This window comes from Ruditapes philippinarum, unplaced genomic scaffold (genome assembly GCF_026571515.1).
Source record: "Ruditapes philippinarum isolate M1 unplaced genomic scaffold, ASM2657151v2 ctg1842_1_1_1_1, whole genome shotgun sequence".
NCBI classification, from domain to species: Eukaryota; Metazoa; Mollusca; class Bivalvia; order Venerida; family Veneridae; genus Ruditapes; species Ruditapes philippinarum.
Window position 1 is genome coordinate 1 of NW_026859268.1, and position 27,671 is coordinate 27,671.

The window sequence follows — 27,671 nt, forward strand, 5'->3', positions numbered from 1 at the left end:
AGTAGGATGGGATGAATATAATGAATATAATAAATAATAAATTAATTAAAAGTTTCTGCAGTGATCTTAAACATGTTTCAGTTCCATTACATACATAATCCTTAATTGTTTTGTGTTTTATTGGATAGTATGAAGATGGCAATTATAGTTTTTTAATTAAAAAGTTAAGCAAATAGATATTATTGTTAAATTATTAGAATTTTATTTATGAAATATTTAATTGTAACATCACCAAGCTTATTTAGATTGTTTGAATTTTACTGACTTTTTTAATATTAAAGACATTGTGACAGACATATTATATAGTACTGTAGACTGTCATCATGTAAGCGATAATCAGAATATTCATGATGTTTTGATTAAAATATAGCATGAAATAACAAACGTTTAACAAATTGTGTATATTGTATTTATTCATTATTCAATCTATCATAGAAATCATTGAGAAGTATGGTTTGAGTGAGTACTTCCCAAATGAGAAACTAACTCAAGGCAAAAAACCTACCAGAGATCCTGCTTACCAATTAAAAGATGAAAAACTGAAGGAATTACTGAAAAGAGCAAGAAAAGAAGGCTTTACAGGTACTATATAAATTTTAAATAATTCAAAAGATAGAAGTCATTAGATAACTAGAATTGTCTAAAAGAATGTAAGTTACTGAATTTAGATGATAAGTTTGACATAAGTTCATTTTACCTCTTGTTTGAATATTGAAAGAAAAAGGTGTGTAAATTATAATTATGTTTCTTCCAGTATGACAATGTGTTCCTAGATGATGTGTTTATAAGTAATAAATATTTGTGATTTTGTTACTATAGATACTGAGATGCAGCTTTTGAAGGAAGAGTTAGGACATCATCAGCTTAAACTAGATGAATATTTCTCCTTAAAACAGGAGTATGAAGCTTTAGAAGGTAGGATTGTATAAACTTCTTTATTTTGATTGATTCATGAACATTTATTATGTGTTCATACATATTTTTACTTTTATGGGGATGAATGTTTGTTGGATATTTAAAGCACTTTTGAATCTGTGTATTGGAATTAACCAATATTGGTGTCATTTAAGGGAACATGATTGTGTGGCCCAAGTAGCGAAGTAGGGCTTGAACCCCTGAATCCATTGGTTTAGGGTCTGACACCTTTACAAATACAGTAAATACTGGCCCAAGTGAGACAGGACCCGTGATCCTTCAGTTGAGGGTCTGTCACCTTAACCAATAGGATACTGCTCCCCTTTCTTTTATTTTACAAAACCTTTGGCTTTATGTTCTCCTCATTAATTACATTTTCAGTACAGCATCATTATAGTATTGTTTAAATGTAAAATTCTAAAAATAAGGCATTAAGTTTCTCTCTTGTTCAGAGTGGACTTGAAAAGAAAATATAACATGTACTGAATGTACAAATGATTGCATTGTCTTTTCTTCAGAAAAGGTTGACAACTCTTTGGACAATCTGGATGAGCAAGAGAAAGTATGGAGTGAGTTAGCTAAGAAAAAACAAGAAATGAAAGATAAACATAAAGATTATAGAGAAGGTTTGGAGAGATTAAAGGGAAAAGTTACAGATAAAGATAACTCTGCAGCAGTATTTGAAGATCCAAGAGTGTACAAGTTGTGGGCCTTGGCACAGAAAACTGGGATGAGTAAAGAAGAACTAGATTCTGTTAGGGTTGGTAGCAGTATTTCTGAAAAAAATAGCTCTCAAAATAGTCTTCTCACCAACATGTTAACAAAGTTATATCCATTATAGTGCTGAAAAAATTTTTCATGATTTTTGGCTTTTTTTGTCAACACAAAATTACAGAGTTGTTGTGAGATATATTATGAGCCCCTCCACACCCACTTGGTTGAGTAGTGAAGGTTGTTGACTGAGAATTAATTGGCTTTGTTAGCTATGGGTATGAACCTCGTTACTGGAAAGCTATTTCAAAAGCCAATTGCTGCCAGATACCTGGACACATTTTCAGTTAATAAAATGTAAGAAAAAATGTATCACAAAAGATATCAATAATTCCAGTCCAGATAGTAATATGCATGTTTTATGCTAAAATATGATTGAATTTAAAAGTTTTGATGATAATCATAATGCCACCTTTTACTGATAATTTTAAGTGCTAACTCTGCATATGTTTGGTATGATATAAAAAGTTATGTAATTTCTGTAGGTACTTAGTATTTAAGGTAAGCTTATGTCTTGACAAAAATTGCTAAATATAACAAATCTTGAAATAACCATGAATCAAGGGTCATGCTGCTGTACGGAGGATAGGTGGTTCTAATCAGGTGCCTGCTTTTATCTGAAATAATTGAAGGAGACACTTTTTAGCTCACCTGTCACAAAGTGACAGGGTGAGCTTTTGTGATCGCTTTTCGTCCGGCGTCCGTCCGTCCGTCCGTCCGTCGTCCGTCCGTCCGTAAACTTTTGCTTTAAATGACATCTCCTCATAAACCACTGAGCCAATTTCATCCAAACTTCACAGGAATGTTCCTTTGGTGGTCACCATTAAAAATTGTTCAAAGAATTTAATTCCATGCAGAACTCTGGTTGCCATGGCAACCAAAAGAAAAAACTTTAAATATCTTCTTTTAAAAAACCGTAAGAGCTAAAGCTTAGATATTTGGCATGAAACATCTTCTAGTAAGTGTCTACCAAGTTTGTTCAAATAAAAGCCCTGGGGTCAAAATTGGCCCCGCCCCAGGGGGTCATTGATTTTCCCTATATGCATATAGTAAAAACTTAAAAAATCTTCTTTTAAAGAACCCAAAGAGCCAGAGCTTAGATATTAAGCATGAAACATCTTCTAGTGAGTGTCTACCAAGTTTGTTCAAATTAAAGCCCTGGGGTCAAAATTGGCCCCGCCCCGGGGGTCATTGATTTTCCCTATAATTATGCATATAGTAAAAACTTAAAAAATCTTCTTTTAAAGAACCATAAAAGCTTAGATATTTGGCATGAAACATCTTCTAGTGAGTGTCTACCAAGTTTGTTCAAATAAAAGCCCTGGGGTCAAAATTGACCCCGCCCCAGGGGGTCATAGATTTTCCCTATATGCATATAGTAAAAACTTAAAAAATCTTCTTTTAAAGAACCCAAAGAGCTAGAGCTAAGATATTTAGCATGAAACATGTTCTAATGGGTGTCTACCAAGTATGTTCAAATAAAAGCCCTGGGGTCAAAACTGGCCCCGCCCGGGGGGGTCATTGATTTTCCTTATATGTGTATAGCAAAAAGTTAAAAATCTTCTTTGGAAAAACCCAAATAGCTAGTGTTTAGATATTAAGCATGAAACATCTTTAAGTAAATATCTACAAAGTTTGTTAAAATAAACACCCGGGGGCAAAACTGGCCCTGCTCCAGGGGTGTCATTGTTTTTAACTATATGTGTATAGTTAAAACTTTAAAAATCTTCTTTTAAAAAGCCAATGAGCTAGAACTTAGATGTTTAGCATGAAACATCTTCTTATGGGTGTCTACCAAGTCTGTTCAAATAAACAAATAAAAGCCCTTGGGTAAAAATTGGCCCGGGGGTGGGGGGGCCTATATACAGGTGAGCGACCTCAGGGCCATCATGGCCCTCTTGTTTATTCTTTCTCAGTCAGTATAGCTGGAAACTGGCCATTAAATTTTAATACTGGCAATATGACTTAAAACCAAACATGTCATATGTTTGTGAAGATAAGGTCTGTTTTGCTACATTCCAAGGTTTTAGAAGATAAAGTATGTGTAGAAGTTTTCTTCTAACTTTGTAAAATTTGTATGGAAGGTGACGAAGTAAGTTGATGAGTTAAAGCAAATCAATGCTCAGCAGTGTGAACCATGTTATTTGATCAAACATAAAAGTATATAAATCAATCATGTATTCATCAACAGTTTAGATTCTTTTAAGTTTGATGACTCCTACATCTGTTTGAAAACACTAATCTATTAATCAATCTTAATTTTGTCTCATCAAAGATGTGAGACTTTTAGTGTTAGGTTGAACTCTGTTGATATAAATTATAATAAAAAAAAAAATCTGAAAACCTATGTTGACTAATAGGAAAACATAGATGTAAAAGTTAAATAACATTATCTTTTTTGAAGTCAATAATCTTAGGTGCTGTTGGATAAAAGTGTAACATTAACAGATAATTTTATACAGTTATAATTACGGAATTTCAGAAAGAGCTGACACATTTTGAGAATCGTATAAGAAAGGCGGAGTATATACAGAATGAGCTGGAGAAAGCTGAGGAGAAACGTAAATCTGGAGGTCAGCTGGATACACGTCAACATGAGGAATTAAAACAAAAAGCTGAACAATTTAATAAAAAAGTAAATAGGAAACTTGCATACACAACAAAAGTTGTTCACATATTCTTTTACTAGGGGGGCCATAAGCCATTATTCATGGAATTGCACAAAAGTGTGACATTTGCATTTACATCATAATGGCTATATCTGTGGAAAGTTTTTTTTTAAATTCCAAATTTCACCATTGTCATGTTTAAATGTTGAATTTTGCTGAAGCCAGTGCTAGGAGGCTAAACTTACCGGTAAACGAACAATCTCAATGAACAACTGCAACGTTTCAATTTTTCAGGTTTTGGCGTTCCTAAGGGATTCCATTTTATCTTTTTTACTAATGCATTGCTGATAAACATCAGATATGCAATAAATAACTATGTTAGAACAGTTAGAAATAAATGAACACATCTTGCTGTTAGTAACTGTGTCAATTATATTCCAGAAGTTAATTTTTTTTCTTTCTTTTTTTTTCAAAAACTGTGTCCAGCGAGCTGACTAGGTCATTTTTCTGACAGTTTTTGTGTGCAAGTTGGTTTCTCCAAACTACTGAAGGGAATGGGTCAAAACTTCACACACTTGTTCTCTATGATTATCTAACTTGATGGGTACAGGTTTCATAACTCTGAGTTACCTTTTACAAAGTCATGTCCCTTTTCTAACTGTCAAGCATAGAATAGTCAAGTGTACTGTAATAACATACAGCTTTTTAATGCAGTATTATCTTTATACATTATATATATGAATATACATCTTTTGGTTAAATTTCCATCAACAAAACAATTCAGTCAATGGAATATTACACAAATAGTTAGACTAAATAATTTAATGTAATCTTGTTAATTTTCAGGTTGATAAATACCATAAAGATTTGGAAAGTAAAATATTTAAACATCTTGATGAATTATAACAGACATTATTGCCAGAACTATGATAATCAGAGTGCTTCCAGCAAGAATATAGAACCATAGTGTAAGAAATTTAACTTTGGTTGACTAACAGAAGTATATTGAATCTAATTGATTAACTGTGAGATTGACAACATATGTAAGCAGTTCACCATTGAATGTAAACAAAGAAGCTTGAAGAATAAGACTGCTATAAACTGATATTTTGGGGATTGTTTACCAGTGCCAGCGGAAAAATTAACCATATGGGTGCACATTCACTGATACAGCGGTAGTGTTTACTTAAGAAGAATGTAGTTTGATGTATAACAGTATAACAATAGTTCAGTAAAACTGATGCTAGGGACACGAAGCATCTTGAAGCAGACAGTCCATTCACATCATTGAGTTTATTGTTGTCATGTCCTGTCATTGATTGATGGGAAGTGGACTGAAGTTATCTTTAGTAAAACTGATGGTAAAACTGAGATACTTCATGATGCACCGACAGAAACTGCCAGAAAGGTACTATAGCTCAACATAAAGTGTCTGATCTGAATTCTTACATGTGAAGAAGTTATCCACCTAGTTACAGAACATTGGTGTTTCTTCATGCATGAAGCATTGCACGGAAGGGTACCTGAGGTCTTCCGTCACCAGTGAAGCTTGAACTTAGTCATATGACCTATACTTTGTTGGTGTGATGTAAAACCCAAAACAAACAAAATCTGTGATGGAAAACAGTAGGATATATAGGAAACATTGTAAAATGTAATTAAATACTACACAGAGGATTCACTGTTACAGCTCTGCTGTTGCTGGCATATTGAATCCAATGGGAATGTTTTATTTTGATATTATTTTTTTTATTGGAAAAGGACTTAGAAAAATAATTACAGAAACAGTTATTTTTGTTAAGAAAAGTTCAGTTGGTAACATATATATAACTTGGTTTATTGTTTTAAATACAATTATGGTCTTTGAAAATCGAGTATCTTTAGTTTACAGAAGAATCTCACTTTATTATATCTACATTGTAATCTGAAATGTAACATAAGGTAAAAATAGTATTTTGTATTGTTTGTGTTATTTGAATCAGTTGAACGTACAATACATATGTCTATATAACTAAATGTTTTTATTTTGATTTTTTGTGTCTTTTTCACTTATTTATAGATAACAGTTTCCATGGAGCATAAAGTTACCTGTAAGTCTTCCCTTCCAAAAAGCACCTTCTTTTATTGATTTATATCTGGAGTATTGTTGGTATGTTGGTACCATCAATGGCCCTCTGTGTAGGGTTAGGTTTCTGGTTGATTGGGTCAAGGCTATTGAGACTAAAATAAGATATCTCTACTTCCCCTCATAGGGAGGCCATGTTTTAAAGATAGTGTTCAGGAAGTATTTAATGTGTTACAGATAAATTTGTTATGTATTGTATTATTTTAATATTGTAATCTGCTCTTATATTTCATCTAAATTCATGTTTCATAGATGTATTTCAGTATATTCATTAAAAATTGAATTAATTCCATGTTTAATGTGAAATAATAATATATCATACAATTAAACATGAACAACTACGAGGGGTGTTCAAAAAGTTTTGAGACTGTAGCAATGAAATAAAAACAACAATATGTATCAATTTTTTTTCTATTTTAATCCCTCAAAATAGTTTCCATGAACTCGAATACACTTCTGAAGTCGATCTATCCACCTCCGGAAAGCGTCAGAGTAGTTCCCCTTGGGGATACCCAAAAGGCACTGGTAGAGCGCACTTCCCAGCGCGCTGCGTGATGCGTAACGCCGTCCAGAAAGCCGTTTCTTGACTTCGGGGAAGAGGAAAAAGTTGCACGGACTTAGATCGAGAGAATAAGGGGGGTGCTTCACTTGTACAATTTTTTCTTCCTCGATGAACCTTTGTACTATATCACATTTATGAGATGAAGCGTTATCATGAATGAGGTACAACCCTCTTAAACCAATTCTTGGGCGACGATTTTCATAAAACGCCTTGACACGTTTCAAAATCGAGTATTATGAAAGTTTTATATGAAACTTGACTTCATAAAAGTTAAATCTCAACCATGACTTGGACTGAAACAGTATGACTTATCTCCCTGTTATTTATCCATGTCTTTATCCCAAACAGAAGATACATTATCACAACACTCTTGAAATAAGAAGAACAAAGTCTGGCATTTTTCCATTTTTTTATTGCAATATTTATCCTGAGACAACAATGGTTCTGTAAAAATATTTCAAATGCTGTTATACACATGATATACAATTTAGTCTTAGATGGAAATTCATGTCAAACTCAATCATCAGATGAGCAAATATAAATTGTGAACAACTGATATTATGGATCTTTTCTGCTTCAAAATTAATGATAATAAATCATTAACAACTTTTGTATATATGTAAATAAAACTTAATAGTCTTTAACATCACTCTTGCATCTTGCAATACACAATGCCCAAAGCAAATGACTGAAATTTTAATATATATGTAATAGAAAATTTCTTGCAGTTCTGTTTAATAAATGAATAAATGATAGCATACAGACAAATTTATCAAATACAGTCATTATCTATCTACATAGTTAATTGTTATACTGACATACCAACACACATATTTAAAAAAAAAAGATCTTTGTAACACAAAAGATAATATTCCTGATAAACATGTGAAGCAGTCAAGCTTATGGATGGGTCCCTTGGCAATGATGTTACTGTTTAAGAAAAAAAAATCTTTTAAAACAAATATTTTTTCTGTTTATTTTCAAACAATTATAAACAGCAACTGATGGTCATAAAATGCAAAGTTTAACATATTGTTAAAGTACAAGATTATTAACATTAAGCAAAATAATAATTTTGTCTGGCAGTTTGGCAGTGTAAAGTGTTTTTCAACATGATATTAGTAGTATTGTATATACATCAACATAGAGAATACTGTGAGTAGCAGCCAATCTGTGTACAGCAGTCACTTTAATCTCTTCCCTTCAGTGGCTGCTGTACACAGGTTTGACTGTACTACAATTATTTCATATATAAATTGCATCTCTATATTTAGAGCAGGAAAGAAAATGGTAAGATGGTGGGAGGGATGATGGGTATGTAAAACAACATGCAAGTTATAAATACAGAAGATATTAAAAATAGTAAAACCTGAAAACTTGTATAAAATAAGTACAATAAGTTTACTGTAAAAGTATCTTTGTACGAATCTTACATTTTATATTCTAGTATATCACATTACGGTGCCAATTTTGAAACTCCGTTAAAATGGTACTGCATGGCCGTGCGTATATTTTAATGTGACGTTAATGTTATACAAAATCAGTATAAAGACCCGCTAAATGTTAGCATTACACTATAGTGAAAATTTATTCTTTTGCACTTTAAACAGTCTTTATTTTGGGTATGTGATAAATAGAACATCATATTCGTGTAGGTTCATTACTGAATTTATTGAACTCATTGAATAAAATAATATTTTTCTTACCAGAGGCTCGCATAATACAATTTTATTCAACTTGTTCAATTAATTCAGTATTGAACCTACACTCTTTCAATATCCACAATTGATTTTACTAGGCAGAAGTATCAGGCACAAGAATGTGATATGTTCTAATCTATGAGAACCAAATACACGTTTTTATAAATAAAGATAGTCTTACAATACCATTTGTACAATATATACATGAAATATAGCACTAAAATCATGTAGGTAATCTTAATAATTGAGGTTCAATGCTTTATAAAATAAACAATTTAAAAACATTTTGGAATTCTTATACAGTAACCATTTGTGTACATTTATACATCTGTACTGACTGTCTTATTTACAACAAACATACATCTCTAGAGTGTGTATCCTTCATCAAATATTGCAGATATACTGTATCTACAACATAAATCATTCATCTTAATGAATCATAACACATGTAATACTATTCAACATCATTTCGTTAAGCTTTAAAACAAATAAGTATTTTTTATTTTTTAATTTAAAAACTTGCTTTTTTCCAAAACAATCTAGTAAAACATGCTAAAACTTTGTAGTATAAACTATACAAAAACTAGTAGTATATACTATACACGTAGGGAGAATTTTATGTAGCTACAAACAAAATGAAGTTTTGCCATAGCTTTCAGTAACTAAATAAATGCAACAGAAAATATCTTAACAACATATTTGTAACTTGGCTGCACTACTTAACATCGTACATGTATGAATAGTAACTTTCAATAAAATAAATGAACAATTTAGCTTCTTGATTTTTTTTTTTTTTTTGCAATATTGCCCATTACTAACATTATGATGAAAGACAATGTCATTTGATATACACCATAAGTATATTTGGAGTTTCTAAAAACCTAAATGATAAAAAGAAATGCATTACTAAATGACAGTTACAATAACAAGAAGATCTTACAACCATAAAAACAAGAAATTTACCCCACAGGTAGTTCCATAAGAAAAAAACTTGTTTATTGGCTGAATTCAAACTTCTTTTAGGCCGAATTCACACTGAGTTATGGTGAACTTTTTTTTTTACATATATGTCGATGAAACTTTTAAATTGATAGATTAATATCAAAAACAAATAGATATAAACAGCAACAATGTTATAGTTATGGTAATTTTATCTATATGAAAGTCTCAAAATTTAAATTTCTGAACACAAAGTAAATCTTCAACATTTAAAAATACACTGAAGTGTATTTTAGTGTAAAATGCCTCCACGATATTGTGATAACAAAAACAGACCTGCACTTTAGTGTATCCTGTAAAAGATATTAAAATTTATCATACACCATGTTCTCACTTAAACTCCCTTCTTAACTTCCACACTAGACCTCCGTCCACTTTTTCCTGATCACAGATACTGCGTAACAAAGCTCGGAACTTGGCAGAGTCCTCTGAGGGAAGCTTGGAACCAAACTCGTCCAACAGTTCCTTCGTTGAAGCTTGTCCAAATTTCTTACATTCAAACATGATAAACTCTCTCATACGTTTAATGAGATCTAGAGAGCTCGGGTCTGACACAAACACGTCTACATTATCATCATCGTCCGCACCTTCTTCACCCGCAGTCTTGGAGAACACTTCATTACGAACTCGCATTTTATTGAGCAGATCTGTAGATGAGACAGCAGACGACACTGTGGTTCCCGTTTTAAGGTTAGTCTGTACACTGCCTGCTAGGGAACCATCAAAATGCTGATCCTGGGACCCTTCTGTACTGTCATCTTCCACCTACATTTACAGGTAACTTGTCATTACTTAGCTAATATATAATCAATTCCTAAAATTACCTTAAAAATTTTCAACATTAAAAAGCTTAAACAAGAACTTTTTTTTAATTTGTAAAACTTGTACAGATAAACATTGCTAACAGGTTCCGTGTAGGCACCAATGCATAGATCCCTGACCTGTCCAATTCTGGTTATCAGATTAATGGACACAATAAGAATTCAATGTTTGTGAGTAAATCTATTGTTATTCAAATAAAAGGTTAAAGTAAGGATCTATCAATAGCCAAATGATTGCTTACATACATTATTTTATTTTATAACATTTAAAGTTGCAGAGTGATTAATGTAAAAGATACACTTGCATATTGCTGCCAGTATTAAATTATTGCAGCATCATTCAAATCCATAAAAAAATTCATACATACCAGTATCAAATAAAGGAGCAAGATTGCAATAGTCAGGTGATAATAGAGCTTTTAATAAAAACAAAATTTCTGTTTCAATGATTACTAAGTTTACCTTGACTGGAGTTGATTTTAATGGTCTTTCTAATGCTGTCTGTAAAATTGTGTTCTTTTTCTGTCCGAATCTTGGCCTGTAAAAATCAAATTATCACCATTTATTTGTACAAAGAAATATTATGTATATCTACAAATAAGGCACAAAGAAATATTAGCTAATATATACTATGTATAAAAGTAGATCTTGTTTATAACATCAGCATGACACCATGACAACAAGATGATGTCATCTGACAAAGTGTTTGTTTGATGGTTATTTTTTGAATTTAAAACATTTTTTCTTCTTCTTTTTTTTGTCATATCTTGGCGGTTAGTCCAACTCACCAGCCTGGATAGATAACCGATGATTACCAATTTCTCCCCAAGTGACTTATTTCTCCCTAATTGTCAGCCTACTTATCCCACATGATTTCTGAACCAGGTGTAAGAGACAAATGACCATGAGATCAATTATAACATTTTGGAAAAATCACTGCCAATATTACTGACCTTTTCACACCATGTTGTCCCGTCCAAGTTGGTACTCCAGCTGTTGCTGGGAGACAGTGTGTCCGAGACTTCTTCAGAGCTAAACTTGCCTCCCTAGCTACTTTATCAGCTTCAGATTCTACAATAACATAGTCTGACTGACCTGGATCCATCACTTTATCATGGTGTAACGCCCCCTGGATACCTGTAAAACAGAAATTTACCACACTATAATATAGTCTATAGACTAAACAAAAATTTATCAGACTATAAAATCAATGCAAATAAATAGAAAATATACTGATAACATACAAGTCATTAAAAGCTACAATAAATACATGTATATAAATAGAATGAGCTGACCATTCATGTCTAGTTATTTTCTACTGACTTTACATATCAATAAACAAGTATACAAATTACAACACAGCTGTTGAAGAAATAAATTCTCTTTGAAGTGACTCCTTAACTTATATCAAGGATAAAAGCTTTTATATGGAAGGTGAAAACTTTTTATGGAACATAAAAACTTTTAATTTAGGGTAAAAAAAATTCAAAATTAAGCTTGAGCTTGAAGACACGGCTGTTTTCCTCACATATAACTTTTCAAATCTTTTTCTTAGTATGCTAATAACACATGAGGCATGTACCTGTTTTCTTGAATAAAGTTTTCAGGACATAGTTGTCCATTGCCTCGGATTCCTGAGCTTGTTGAGGTGTTTCTGATGGTGCTGTATAGTTCCTGGTCTTATCTAAATGAGGAATTCTCTCTCCTTCAAACTCTGTAATAGTTTTATTTAAACAACAAATATTACATGTTATATTCTAATTTGAACCTGACAACACTATATTTATACAATGCACTTGGCTCACACTGAATCTGGAACCGTCCATTATTATTATCATGGAATTCAATAGCAAAGTCCTTAAAATGAGCAACAGGCAGATTAAAATCTTGTCAGATTGACCAACAAACTATACAGGCAGTTTAAAAATATGGTCTGACCAACAAAGATGAATGTACGAGCTGACAGAGCTTTAACCTGGTGGCAAAGTCAAGATGTGTTTTTTCAGGCTTGCATTGAAGAATTTAATGAACATAAGGACATAATGACAATGTATTATCCTTATATAGAGCCTTGTCCAGTTAAATGAACTAAAGGTATAACATGTTTACCTACAGGTCTTAAAATATTTAGCAACCGGCCATTTTTTATATCTTATACATGTATCTAGTCGGATTACAAATGATAAGTTTTTTTACATTGTTTCTGTTCAAAGTGACCATTTTGTCATCCATTTACCATTGATGATTGAAAGATTATTATAATGAATATCTCTACTTACATATAGATTTGTATATATATATAAAAAGCACTACATTAAAGTAGCTAAAATAGCAAATACTTTTCTAACAAACTTACTCGCATCTTTCCTTTTATGTTTCTTCTTTTTCTTTTTATGTTTATCTACTTTCTGTTCCTCTCTGCCCTTTGACTTTTTCTCCCCTGGTTCCCCGGTCGATCTCTCTTTTCTGTCTGATTTCCTTTTGTTATCATTCTCTTTACTTTTATCACAGTCTCTAACATTATCTTTCACTCTGTCAGACAATTCATTTACACTAGTCCCCGCAACATTCAATGACTCTGAACTTGGTTTCTTTTTTATCTTAAACTGTTTTAACTTGTCTCTATCACTGAATGAACCTGGTTCCTGAACACTAGATCCTGATATAGCTTTCTTACTTTCCTGAGATTTATCTGTATTGGACATTCCTTTAGAACTGGTACCAGCACAGTCTGCACCCTCAGATTTTTTACTCTTAGAGTCCGACCCTGAATCTGATCCAGTTTTTGAAGTGTTCATTAATTTAGAGAATTTATCTCGTTCCATTTTCTGGCTCAGTTTTCTCGCCATTTCTCTCATTCTCTTAATCTCATCTTTATCAAAGTTAAGCTCGGCATTGGTGTTTCTCTCCACATCGTCAGAATTCTCTTCTTCCTTCTCTTTCTCTAACCTCTTCTTCTCTTCCTTTATTCTGTAATCATCACAACTTTTACATTACAATCTATTCTGTAAGTATGAAATGTTAAGGAAATGTTGACTGTTCGGCCAGTCTGCAGAATCCAAAAATAGCTGAACATGGACAAACATTGCACAGAAATGAATCTTATATTTTGAAACTTATATTTTCTAGAAGATTGTAACCTGTAGATTCTAAAAACACTAAGTCTAACATAAAACCTATAGTCACATCAATATAAGGTTCAACTATTAGAACTTTAGAGCAATTTTCATCCAAAAAAAAAGACAAAAACTTATTGAAAAGTTATCAGTTTGATGCCAACTTAATAAGTAATTTCTTACGTTAGTAAACAAATTGTAAATATAACAATCATTTGAAAAGTATTAAATGTTTCAAAGAGCACTTATGAATTGCAAGAAAACTGTCTTCAAACAAAAAGATCTTGTTTTGTCAATTCATACTACCCTAAAATTTCAAAAAGAAAATACTATTTAATTATTTCAAAATTAAGTATAAATTTACAAATTGGTAACTTACTTATCAAATCTGTTTTTGCTGCTAACTGTTTTGACCGAGACGTCAGAGCCGGTCCCAGCAAATAATGCCGTGGTTTCTGTCTCCCCTTTATCATCACTCAATCCGAGACTGAACAATTCATACAGATCATTTGTTTTAAATAATCTACGCTGTTTAGGATCCTTTAACACTCTGTTGGTTAAAAACTGCTTAAATATTTGCCTGAAAACACACAATATGTACTTTTCCTAAAAACACAATTATATCTTCAGATTTGAGCACAGTAAATTTGTTTAAAAAATAATTTCATTTTTAATATTGGTGAACTATTTAATATGACTTGAGTGTATGACAATAGCTTTTATGTAATTTGTATAATTATTGACAAGTAATGCAAATCTCAATTCACATTTATTGTACATAAAGTTGGTACATAATCAAAGTTTTCACATAATGATCAACAAATGCTTAGAATTAAAAGATACATTAATAAACAACAGTGCTGTAAACATGCATCATCTTATAGGTATACCTGTGGTAAATTTTTTCCTCTATAGATCCTGTGGTCAGTAACCTGTATATGGTCACCTGACGTTTCTGACCAATCCTCCAAGCTCTCTCCCTTGCCTGCATGTCAGTGCTCGGGTTCCAGTCTGGATCATAGATGATGATTCTGTTAGCACCAACAAGATTCACGCCCAAACCTCCTACCCTTGTTGTCAACAGGAACAAGTAAATACTCGGATCCTACATAAAATAGTATATGTTATCATGTTAGTACAGTAACAGGTTAACTCCTATTAAATTATATAAGGAGTTAACCTGTTACTGTACTAAGATGACAATTTTTCCAATATAAGGTTGAAATATTAAACATTGGCATACATAACAAAACATCAAGCCATATATTGTTGTTATGTCCTAAATTCTTTTAAATAGACCAGTTATGTAAAATTTCTATTGTCATAATATCATCTTTTACCCCACTACCTTAAAGTCCTTTGTAAAGCAGAGTTAATATTCTTGAAATTTGGATCTGTACAATGAAATGTCCAGCAACTTAATTTTCAAAATATTGCATTGTAGTAACCAGCATTTTGTGCAATGCTGATCTGACTCTTACCTAATAACAAAGGCATGTTATTAACAAGTTTGTAAGCTTGAAGAGAGTTAATCAGAGTTGAGAATGTAGAACTTACTGTATTGTATCGTTGTACAAGAGGTTGTCTGGAGGATATTCCTGTACCACCATCCATTCTTACATACGTATATCTCTTCTCCTGTACATACTTCTCTATTACATCTAACATCTGTCATAATGTAAACGTATAGTATTAAACATGAAATAACAAATCACTGAACAATTATTCTTTAAGAAATGTTTAAATAACCATTCTCTCGTAGTCAAAGACTTCTCCATAAATTATTATTAATTCTTTCATACTTACAGCATTTTATCTTTTAGGCTGTACATGAAAAATTTATCATGTCAACTTTAGGTCGTACAGAAAAAATTTATCATGTCAACTTTAGGTCGTACAGGAAAAATTTATTATGTCAACTTTAGGTCGTACATGAAAAATTTATCATGTCAACTTTAGGTCGTACAGGAAAAATTATCATTTCAACTTTAGGTCGTACATGAAAAATTTATCATGTCAACTTTAGGTAGTACAAGAAAAATTTATCATATCAACTTTAGGTCATACATAAAAAATTTATCATTAAACCTTCAAAAAAAAAAATTTCCAACAAAAGTATCACCTGTTTACTCTGTGTGAAGAGCAGAGCTCTATGTCCTTGTTTTTTCCAGAGTTTCAGTAAAGCATCAACAACAATCATCTTGCCAGCTCTCTTCCAGTAACCATATTCCTGTGTCGGATCATTGTCAGAGTTATCTCCCCCAAATACTCTTGGTCCTCCAGTAGCAAGGTCAGGGTGATTACAGATCTTTCGCAATTGTATTAGTCCAGAAAATACCTGTGTAAACAAATCATAGCTTAATAACTCTACTATTTCAATCTTTGATTATTACCATTAATGAAACTCTGTTTATTTTTCAAGTAAATACATATAATCAAAGTGTGATAATGGAGAGAAACTATACTGTCTCATACCTCAATATTCACATTTTTTATTATTTGAATGTATATTCTGTATATGTTTATTGGCTGGTAGCCATATATCACAAATCAAAGTATCCAAGGTGATAATAGAGAATTTATACTGCCTCATACCAGAGACTGTAAGATCAAAACGAAATAAAAATCTATAATAAATAACATACAGTATAAATGTGTGTTTTTCACATTTTTCATCTGTAAGACTGAAAGATCCACATTAATTACAAGACACTTACTGTTAAGATGGAAATGACATAGTAACTTTGATATATTATTTACCAAAAGTCTTCCTCGCAGTATTTCATGACATTCTCTCGACGCTAGATATTCCTCGTACACTTCTCTCTGCTCCTTACTTAGCCGACAAAATAAAACCTACAATATTAAAAAGCACATTTAGTCAACATTTACAGTGAAGTAAATCATCATTCATGGTGAAAAAATTTCATCAAAATCAAGTTGAAGATTGTAATTTGTAATAATTGTAATCACTTGGAATTGAAAGTTATTAAAATGTAATTGATAACATTTTGAAGTAATCATATCTCATGTATAATAGAAAAACCTTCAGCTTGAATGTACAGTCAACATTGATAAAAATTTATTTATTATAATTATGATATATATAAATAGACCTGTTCATTTTTGCCTGGAAGATTTATGTTCATCTTCACATCAGCTTTCATTCTACGTAGGAGGTATGGATTAATGGTGTCCCTCAAAACACACGCACATTTGTATGCTGACTGAACCTAAAATGTGAAACATTAATTCATAAGTTATATACATGACTTGTATATAAATAATTCTGGGTCACCACCTGTCATAGCATAATGCAAACAGTTTACTACTACTAAAAATATTGGACAATTCATTTAAGTTCTTTGTTAATAGAAATAATCATTTTTGCTCATTAACAAAACCAATTACTTTAAATTTAAATAAAATGGATGCAGTCTAAGTGCACACAGCACAATTTAGGTAAAATATTCTCAGATTATTCTGGATAACTTGTCACAAAATAACATTGCTTTCCCTTCTTTGTTTTGGGATTTACATCATACATTGTAATGGTCATAATTATGATGACTTCCCAGCTTTTACTGACAGAGCAAGACCTCAGGTGCACCTCTGTGTCATAATTATGATGACTTCCCAGCTTTTACTGACAGAGTAAGACCTCAGGTGCCCCTCTGTGCATTATTTTCAGGTACTAATGGGGAACTAAGTAGAACCACTGATGTCCCATAAGCTAGCTAGAGAGCTTCCCTACATGAAAAAATCTTAAGTCCCTAATGGAATTCAAATTCACATTACTAATTGTGTATTAAACAAACCTGAACATCAGATGCATTAGAGTAACCTCCCTGTACAATAGGTACAGCAAAATGTTGCAGAAAGTCTGGCAATGTGCCAAGTTTCCCAGGAAACACAAAATCCATCAATGACCACAGTTCCTTCAGATTGTTCTGTATTGGTGAACCAGACAAGATGATCCGGTGTGGTGTACGGAACTGTTTATATAAGAATATCATAAACAAGATTAAATATTTCTCTCTCATTTCTTTTGAGTAATTCCTTTATCTTCTTATTCCTATTTTATTTATCTATATTGACTTATATATTGGTACTGTATGGTAGCTTTACACTCATGCATTATGGTTTTCTATAGTCAGATATGTTATAATGCAAGGTGCAATAGAAAATATTCTTTATATCACAAACTTATATTTCATGCACATAATAAATAACAAATCACTGATTATCTTGATAAAGAAACATTCAAATCTATTTAACCTTTACCACTAAAAACCTTAAATGGACTGGTCAATCTTTCAATTTGGACAAAACCATCTATCATTTTAAGAGAAAACTTCAAAATATGTAGTGAAGGAATATTGAAAAGTGTGGACCATGATCTGATGGCACAGATCACATGACAGAAGCCGCCAGTAGACGTAACATTAATAAACCCTCTCCATTCAGAAAAAAAGCAGTCTCTTTAATTTCCTTTGACTAAAGCATTGCAAAACATTTATGACATAAACACTATAACTTATAAATGTTCAAAGGACATACCTGTTTACATACAAGAGTGGCCTTGACATCAGGGTTTCGTATTTTATGTCCCTCGTCTAAGATGATATAATGCCAGTCATAAGGTAGTAAATTATCTTGTTGAAGAACTAGTGTACTGTATGACGTCACTAGAACACCACTACTCTTAACTACCTGACGTATCAAATCTCTCTGTAAACAAAATAATAAATATTAATATTAAAAATTAGTCATCTGAAACATTGCTGATAATGTAGTCAAAATCAAATATAAACTGGAATAGAATACAGATACCCTTATAATCTACTGTTTTTATCAGTGTACAAACAAACAATGTGACAACTGGATGGACAAACAAGGGCAAATTTATACTGCCCCCAGGGGGTGGGGGCGGGGGCAATAAATCATCAAAGATATAAATATTTCTAGTTAGTAAATTATAGTCAGTGTTTTACACCTGATAATATGAATCTCACCTCAATATATTTCACTTAAAATCTTAAATTATAGGGAAACATCTTTACATATATCTTCCATCACCCAATAACAGACACATTTTATCGAACTAATACAAAAACTAAAATTGTCACTCATATAGATTAAACCCTCAAGAATAATCAGTTAATGTATCACATCAGTTGATGATAATGATGTTTAATAACAGAATTGCTTTTATTCCTGAATTATTCATCTTCAAACACTTCTCTCACATTTACCTCCTAATTTCAACATGCTTAGCATTTCAAGTAATGACTATTTGGTCATAAGTTCTAAGACGGACCTTCTATATTCAAGTGCCAGCTTTTAACTTAAAATTAAGACATTTCATAAGCTAACCTCTTTTCCGACAAATGTTCCGGAACCATGTAGGATAGCTACTCTAAAAGACGGCCACCATGTGTGAAACTCCTTAACCCACTGATGCATTACAGTAGCAGGACATACAATAATAGATGGTCCCAGACCTACATAACTGAAATATATATATACAATAATAGATGGTCCCAGACCTACATAACTTAAATATAAGTCATGTTTAATGATGCATTACAATGTTACAATAAAAAGACGATTCCTCTTGACCTGTCCTAACATACTCATTTCTCAAGTCATATATGTATTCATTTAACAGTTTGATAGAAATATGGTAATATAAATGAAAATTAAAAAAGTGTAACAAGGCAAAGAACAGCCATGACTGTACATGAGCAATAGGTTATTTTGAAAACAACAGGGTATATTTTGATACAAAGTATACAGTCATTGTATACAGTCATAGATTGACACAGACATTGTGATTTGAATAGACAATCTTAATATTTCATAAGTAAATCTTAATTATGACATTGAGAAGGGAAAAATGAAAAAACAAGATTGCATTTGAGAAAAATGCTATGCCACCGCATGGTTCAAATTTCATAGCTGTACATCAAAGGACAAGAAAGTAGGTCACATCATCAAAATCTAGGTCACCTGATATCAAAGTTCAATTTTACAACTAAAACTGTGCACGTGGTCAAAATGTCATTGCTGTACATCAAAGGACAAGAAAGTAGGTCACTGTCCCCTTGGGCAAGGCATAATTTTGACCCAAGGGTTTAATTCAAAACAATTTTGATACAGGTCCACCAAATAACATTTCAAGTCAAATATCTAAGCTATAGCTTTCTCCCATTCAGAAAACATTTGTTTTATTTTCTGTTTTTACTATGTGTACATAATGAGAATCACTGCCCCCGGGCAGGGCCAATTTTGACACCAGGGGAAAATTTTGAACAACTTTGGTAGAGGACCTATAAATGATATTATATATCAAACATCAAAGCTCTATGCCTTGTACTTTCAGACAAAAATATTTTTCATTTTTTCACTATATGTACATAATGAAAATCAATGACCCCCAGGGGTGGGGCCAATTTTGACCCCAGGGCTATAATTTGAACAATCTTGCAAGAGGTTCACTACACAATGTTTCATGCAAAATATCTTAACTCTAGCCTTTGTAAATTTAGAGAAGATGATTTTTTAAGTTTTTACTATATACATATAAGGAAAACCTATGGCCACCGGGGGCGGAGCTAATTTTGACACAAGAGGCAAAATTTGAATAACTTTTGTAGAGTACCTTTAGATGATATTATTTAACAAATATTAAAGCTCTAAGCCTTGTACCTTCAGACAATAAGATTTATTTATTTTTTACTATATGTATATATTGAAATCAATGACCCCAAGGGTGGGGGCAATTTTGACCCCAGGGCTATAATTTGAACAATCTTGCTAGAGGTTTACTACACAATGTTTCAAGCAAAATATCTAACCTCTAGCATTTGTCAATTGCTAGAAGAATTTTTTTTGAAGTTTTTACTATAAGTTTTTACTATATACATATAAGGAAAACCAATGACCTCCGGGCGGGGCCGATTTTGACCCCAGGGCTATGATTTGAACAATCTGGGTAGAGGTTTACCAGACAATGTTAATGCAAAATATATAAGCTCTAGGCCTTTTGGGTCTTTACAAGAAGGTGTTTTAAGTTTTTACTATATGTACATATAGTGAAAATCAATGACCCCGGGGCGGGGCCGATTTTGACCCAAGGGCTATAATTTGAACAATCTTGGTAAGGGTCTACCAGACGATGCCTTATGCAAAATATCTAAGCTCTAGGCCTTTTGGGTTTTTACAAGAAGATTTTTTAAATTTATTCTTATAATTCCTTTTGGTTGCCATGGCAACCAGATTTCTGCATGGAATGAAATTCTTTGAACAACTTTGGAAGCCCTTCACCCAAGGAACAATCCTGCCAAGTTTGGTTGAAATTGGACTAGTGGTTTTTCACAAGAAGATTTTTTAAGTTCACTATATAATCTATATAACACACACACAAACACACACACAAACACACACACACACAGGTGAATCGCTATATGCCACCGCATCGCAGATGCTGCGGTGGCATAAAAAACCTGTATAATATTATGAAATAAGAAGTCAACATACTTGAAGTTTCTACTCCTCAATCTGGAGTATTTTAGGCCAGCTAGGAAAGCTATAGCCTGTATTGTCTTTCCCAGTCCCATCTCATCACCTACAATACCACCAGCTTGCTGACAATGTAGCTCCCATAACCATTTTACACAGGTCTTCTGATATCTTTAAACATAACAGACTTATTTTATGAATTTATACATACATTAACTAAGTCCATCAAATTATGCAAAGGGTATCATTATACAAAAGAAATTCACTTCTATAAAAGGATAGCAATGCCATTCTACTTTGCAGCTTTGAGTATTTAAGGTTTTGCAGGTATTACTGTTAAATATTTCAGTCTTATACTATTTCTGGCGAATAAATATGACAATGACAATACAATCTTCTATACATGGTTTTGGTTTGAAAAAGAGGTCCACAGTTTTGTTTACAGCGTATTTCAAAGACTTTCCCAGATCAGTAAACAAAGAGAACTTTAAATGAGGGCAAATATTCATTCCCCACTAAGTATTAAATCACTAATTGCACACATGAGTGTATACGTACTTGTATAATTTACTCCAGATTCTGCCTGGTACTTTCATACCACCATCAAACTCTTCGTCATCCTCAGAGTCACTCATCTGACCCGCCTCCCGCGCTCTCTGCTTCCATAACTCACTCTTGTGAAACTTTCTACAATTTGAAACATTTGTATTATATTAATACCCAACATAAATGTGTTACTCAACAAAAATTTGTTACCAACTAATACTTAACAACAATTTATAATAAATTTAATATACTGAAAAATTTAACGCGACAAATACATTACAATTAATATAATTGAGAAGTACAAAGACCCATGCAAAAGTATGGTATACTAAATCTCATTCTGAACTAAACAAAGGTTTTCACATGTAGGTGTTTAACATTGAGTATTATATACAGTGAATTAGATAAAACCTTAAACTGATACATTTGAAAAATTATTGTATTCATTAAATAATTGAGAAATACCTTCTTCTACAGTACAATGCTGTTCATATTGTGTTTAGTTTCATAATTTCTTTTGATCATGGTAATATATTATTATTATCTAATAATGAGATACATAATTCTTTTCATCCGTATTCAGATATAGTCCGGCTACAGTGAAAATTATATTACAATAAAACACTGGAAAGCATGAAATAATTGTTTACAATATATGGAATCAATAACAAGATATATATATATAACATATTATTTTTTTTTGCCTATGTATAAAAGTCTTGTATATAAATGTAAACAATATGAACATACTCCATTCTGTCTTCATAATATTCCTCGTGACCATCATCTCTATACTTCCTAATTGCCTTTGCCCTCGGCACTCTCTCATCACCACCCTCGTCCGAATCCTCACTATGACTATGGTAAATGGGTCGATTATGAACCTTTGACCATTTTTTTTTCTTCTTGTTTCTCTTCTCTTTTTCTAAAAATAAATATAATTTAAAAAAATGCAAATCAAGAGGTGATATCTAAAGAAGCAGGTTTCAAACTGATGATAGAAACAATATTATATATAACATACTGAAAGAACAGTTTCACCTATATTATGACATAAAACTAAAAATCATGCCTATGATATTACTTCAAAACTGACAGGTTTTGATAACTCATTAATTAACCCATTTTAAGTTATTACTATGCAATAAAAAATAATTTCTTTTCTAACCTATCTTAACAGTTGCGTCTTCACGTTTCACAACTTCTTGTTCTTCAATATCACTATCAACAAGTTGATCCTGGTCACTAGGCAACCATTCCTCACCATCACTATCGTTAACAACTTCATCCTCGTCGGATATTTCATGTTCTTTCTTAACAACATGTTTGGTGCTTGGACGATCAAGGGTTTCACTTGTATCTTCTACAGTAGGCTCTGTCTTAATCTGAAAATTGTTAGCCCTTTAACCTTTTATATTTGTATCATTAACTTGCCATGCTTTGATTGTAAAATAGTCCATTAACAGAGTAACAGATTGAAGTATTGAAATAATAACATTAATGAGACAGTAGTAGAATGCCCAGTTAAGTCTACCATATAAGTTCAGACTGGTCTGGCTTTATATCATTATATTGGTGGCATAAGCTCTAAAAAGCTACAAAAATATGTTACTTTAAAAACTTTATTTTTAACTTATGATCTAAATTATCCTGATGAAGGTTTGAGAGAACCAAATTCGGTAGACAATAAATAATCTTAACCAGCTCTGGTCTTGACATGTTGTACTTCTCCATGTTCCTCTTCTGTTGATTATGATCTACATGTTAAGTGGTTCCTTTTTAGCAGAAATTTTAAAGGAGACAATGCAATTCCTTATAGTTTAGTATTCAAATTGCTTTAATTCAATGGCTGAGGATTTTGTGAAGACAATATCAGTTTCAGTGATACAATTCAAATGACAATTACTCAGGAAATATAAATTGATAATATGCACTAAATGTATTGTTTTCTTGAAAATAGATATATAAAAAAATCCATACATGTATATCAGTGCCTTCTGTTAAATTTTGTTGATTTACAACAGAACCAAATGGAGTCATCTCCCCTGTTTTGATCAGTTTGTCTTTAGTCTCATTCCCTGATGATCCTAAAACTGACTTCAAAGCTGAAAACAAGTTTGTAACATGTATGAAAGGTAGATATTCCACAATTCGATAGGAAAGACTTACTTTATAAATTAATCATTTCAGAGAAACTAGGAAAATCAACAGATTTCATTTACATAAAGTTAAAACAAGGTTTAAATTAATTAAACATAATTAATCTAATTAATAAACGTGAGTGTCAATTGTTTACAATTGTTTAAAAGGTTCAGCTAAAATACTTTTGTTAATACAAACAGAATGAGACAGTTGTGCAAAGAAGGACTAACATGAATATTAAGATATATTTTTGTTTTTGCAAGTTAATTCAGTCTTCATGTCATTTCCTAAGTTTAATTAACTAACATTTACCTATTTCACTTTCATCAAACAAAGGAGCTTTTCCATCTAGTCTGGCCTGAATCTTTTTCTTCTTGTCTTCTAGAGCTTTCATTTCTAACATCTATAGAAGTACAATAATCTCTTGAGATAATGCTAGATAGTAACATTAATATCATGTATAATTTCAAACCACTCATTTATCCTAATTCAATTTTAAGTACTATTTGAGCAGAGCATTGATTGGCCAACCTTAGCTGGGAAGACATAACTAGTATTGCTATACCTAAAACTATATCATTAATTGCTAAGAAATAATCATTTTGAAATTTAAGTTTACTACTATAACCATATACCTGTTAAATCAAATCACAAAATGAGATTCAAACCTTTGTTTCCTTCTGTTTTTTCACAGACACAAGTCTTCTGTTAGCACCACCAGTAGCAAATGACTTGCCCTGACCTAACTGAGCCAGCTGGGTAGCAATTGATGCCAATTCATGCTTCAAAGATCTGTACAGGAGAGAAAACTTAACATTACATCATAATGACATCTTTGTAGAAAAAAAAACATAAGGAATATGAATTAAGTAATAATTGTAACAATTTTTATATTTAACCTACAATACACACTTACCATGGGTAATTATATTGCTATCATTCATCATAATTCAAACTGAACCACTAGCTGAAGTCAAACATGATTTAGACAAATAAAGTCTATACACACCTACCATTTTTCAAAAGACTTCCATAAAAATAAAATATCCCTTTTCTTTTTATCTTATTGAGTTCAAATTTTTGAAAAAACAGGTTTATAGATTAACAGATAATACCTGATATCATCAATAACTTTCTTCATTTCTTTCTTTAAAGATTCTTTTTTCCTTTTTTCTTCTTCCTTTGTAATTGCATCATCCACTTGTTTCATTACACCTGTTAAGAAGTTCAGACATTTAAAAGCTAAATTTATAACAAAAATATATGTAAAATTAAACATAATGTGTTATCCTTCCCATTTATTATCAATTTTGCTAAAAGATTTCAGTAGATCTAGGAAATAAAAAATGGGGTCAACAGATATGATAAGCAGTCTCATGTTGGCATACATTTGACAGATGATCAATCGATAAGCATAGTGTTTAAATCATATGTTAATATCTTTTTTGTTTAAAAATTGAAATTGAACAATGTTCATTATTTTAAGAACATTTAAATTCAAAAGGACTATTAAAATCTTATGACAGTTGGCTGATACTTCTCTTATTTGCACTGTTTTTACTGCGGACAAAAAAGATGCCCTTTCACGAGGTCAACATGAGGCAATGGCTGCGTGCATCTCTGATTGGACAAAGATAATGCAGCACTAATCTCTATTGCATGTCCCCTTATAATATGTCCCAGAGCAGATCTACACTTTAATCATTATGAGAAAAATGTTAACTTTTTAAACAGACTTTGCCAAGAGTAGTAAGATATAAATGTAATTCAGTAAGTTTGTAAAGTTCAGGTATTCTAAATGATATTTAATAGTCCAACATTAGTGCACAAATAATCTTAAGCATTTTTTTTTCTAGACTTGTTATAATGTGTTTTTAATACCTTCTTCAAAATCTTCTTGGTTGAAGACTTCTATATCAAGTCCCTTCAAGTCATCAGTATCATCATTCAGTTGTGTGGATTGGATCAGATCCATGTCAACATGAAACTTTTGCTTCCCTACTGTTTCAGATTCACTTACAGTCGCCACACCACTGGTCTCCCCGCTCTCCTCCATATCTGTCCTCTCTCCTTATCTCCTTCAATAAGTACAAATTTATAATACCTGAAAATATAATAATATAATAAAAAATAGATATTCAAATTACTTTTTTCAATAACACATGTCATAACTGATATATCACATTTTCTGCTATTAATATGACATAAAACCCCTTAAATTAAGGTGTTTTATCAAAACCTAAAAAATAAACAATTATTTCTCAAATTTTACAGTTTTCTCTACTGTCCAAATTGTGCACTAATTTATCACTCTGTGATACATACATGCTTACCTATTAATTGCTAAAAATTACCTTAACAATAACAAATCAAGTGTCTCATAATCTCTTAGCAGGCAACCTCAGAATCTGCATTTTTTTTTTCGGATAAGCAGTGACAATTGTCATGTAAATTGTAAGATACTTACATTTAAATGTCCTTTCTATAGCATTTGTTTAATCAGAAAACCTTATAAGAAATATATAAATATCTTTCCTAAATCAAAACATTATCAATATCAAACATAAGTTGAACAAAACGACCTACCTATGATGGGCTATGCAAGCATCCGGATTCCACTCAAGTTGTCAAAACTCAATTCTAATCTAGTTAACCACTTCGCAAGTGAAAACTTTCATTACATACACAACTGACTGTCAATAAATTCAATATTTATTTATTTAAATCAAGTTATATATTTCATAATGAACAATAATTTGAAAAATTCTTAAAATTGCTGAATAGCAGTCCGATTTCATAACAGTTTTTACTTGATATAAGCAACAACTAGATTTGAGGCACAACACCACTAAAATACCGGGATATATTAGCCTATCCCTAAAAAAATGAAAATGTTGCAGTAAGAAATCTGCATGCCAAATAATGGTTTCTGAAACAGTTTAGGTGGATATTTCAAAATACAAATATATTCTCTTTTTTCCATATCAGACTTAACAAATCTTTTCTGGTCGGAAAGACAACTCCGACGCATAGATATACTGTAACCCTGACACTTGATACTTGTATATATTATTGTTTTAACTTTTTTTTCAATGGTCACCTAGCAGTACAGGAGCAGGACAGAATTAATGTAAAGATTTTTTGTAATTTGGTTAACTTTTAATGTTTTCAAATAACCTAAACTTTTCATAGCCAAAAACTGCTTCAAAACGTTCTTTTTACTATATTACAATAAGGTAGTTAAATTGTATTGACTTGGGAAAGATTTTGGAAAAATTGTTTAAATTTCAACAAAAAATAGATAAAACAAAGAAGATGAAAAAATAAATTATAGATGCTTATTTTCCAGTCATTTTTACCTAAAAATTTAAGTGTCGACTTTATTTACTGTTGTGGGATAAAAAGACTGCTTTGTATACCTCATTCAGGACCTTAAAAAAGTACCCGTTTCCATTTTCATGCATTTTTTTTAAAGTGTAATGTAAAGTCTTTGAACTGAACTTTGTTTAGGTGGTTCAATATTTAAAATATACAGGAAGGTTATTAAGATATTGCAAAAAATGGGATTTACGGTCGGAAATATCTCTCCAACCAGTATTATAAAAAAGGAGGTTTCCGATGCATTTTGTTGTGCACAGGTAACAGGTTACACCTCTACATTATATTTTCCCGGAATGCAAGAGCGTAAAATGATGTATTTCTTTTAAATACTAGAAATCACGGCTTCTGGTGCACTCTCGCGCGCACATTTTAAAATGCACGATTCAACATTTCCCCGATTTTTCAGACATCTTATACATTGATATTATACAATAATTGACTAGTGTGCCATTGAAAATGA

At 31.7% G+C, this 27,671-nt stretch overlaps 2 protein-coding genes across 2 annotated transcripts; one reads left to right on the top strand and one right to left on the bottom strand.

Moving 5' to 3' along the window:
- Nucleotides 1–435: 435 nt before the first annotated feature.
- LOC132755905 (alpha-2-macroglobulin receptor-associated protein-like) lies at nucleotides 436–6,663 on the top strand (the record flags this gene model as incomplete). The annotated part of the gene is given in 5 exon segments (XM_060746843.1): nucleotides 436–582; nucleotides 820–915; nucleotides 1,434–1,675; nucleotides 4,169–4,321; nucleotides 5,142–6,663. Coding segments are annotated over 5 exon segments (698 nt in total), but the record flags the coding sequence as incomplete, so codon positions are not given.
- A 1,803-nt stretch (nucleotides 6,664–8,466) lies between these two features.
- Nucleotides 8,467–26,654, bottom strand: LOC132755906 (DNA excision repair protein ERCC-6-like). The gene is made up of 24 exons (XM_060746844.1): nucleotides 26,417–26,654; nucleotides 25,712–25,934; nucleotides 24,946–25,045; nucleotides 24,499–24,622; nucleotides 24,143–24,233; nucleotides 23,669–23,793; nucleotides 22,857–23,073; nucleotides 22,439–22,613; nucleotides 21,701–21,829; nucleotides 21,161–21,313; nucleotides 18,995–19,130; nucleotides 18,179–18,349; nucleotides 17,437–17,613; nucleotides 16,735–16,851; nucleotides 16,379–16,474; nucleotides 15,741–15,956; nucleotides 15,176–15,286; nucleotides 14,509–14,723; nucleotides 13,998–14,198; nucleotides 12,859–13,472; nucleotides 12,085–12,216; nucleotides 11,456–11,639; nucleotides 10,965–11,040; nucleotides 8,467–10,446 (listed from the first exon to the last, which is right to left on the bottom strand). The coding sequence occupies exons 2-24, from the start codon at nucleotides 25,884–25,886 to the stop codon at nucleotides 10,012–10,014; spliced, it is 4,170 nt and encodes a 1,389-aa protein (XP_060602827.1). The 5' UTR covers nucleotides 25,887–25,934; nucleotides 26,417–26,654; the 3' UTR covers nucleotides 8,467–10,011.
- Nucleotides 26,655–27,671: the final 1,017 nt, after the last annotated feature.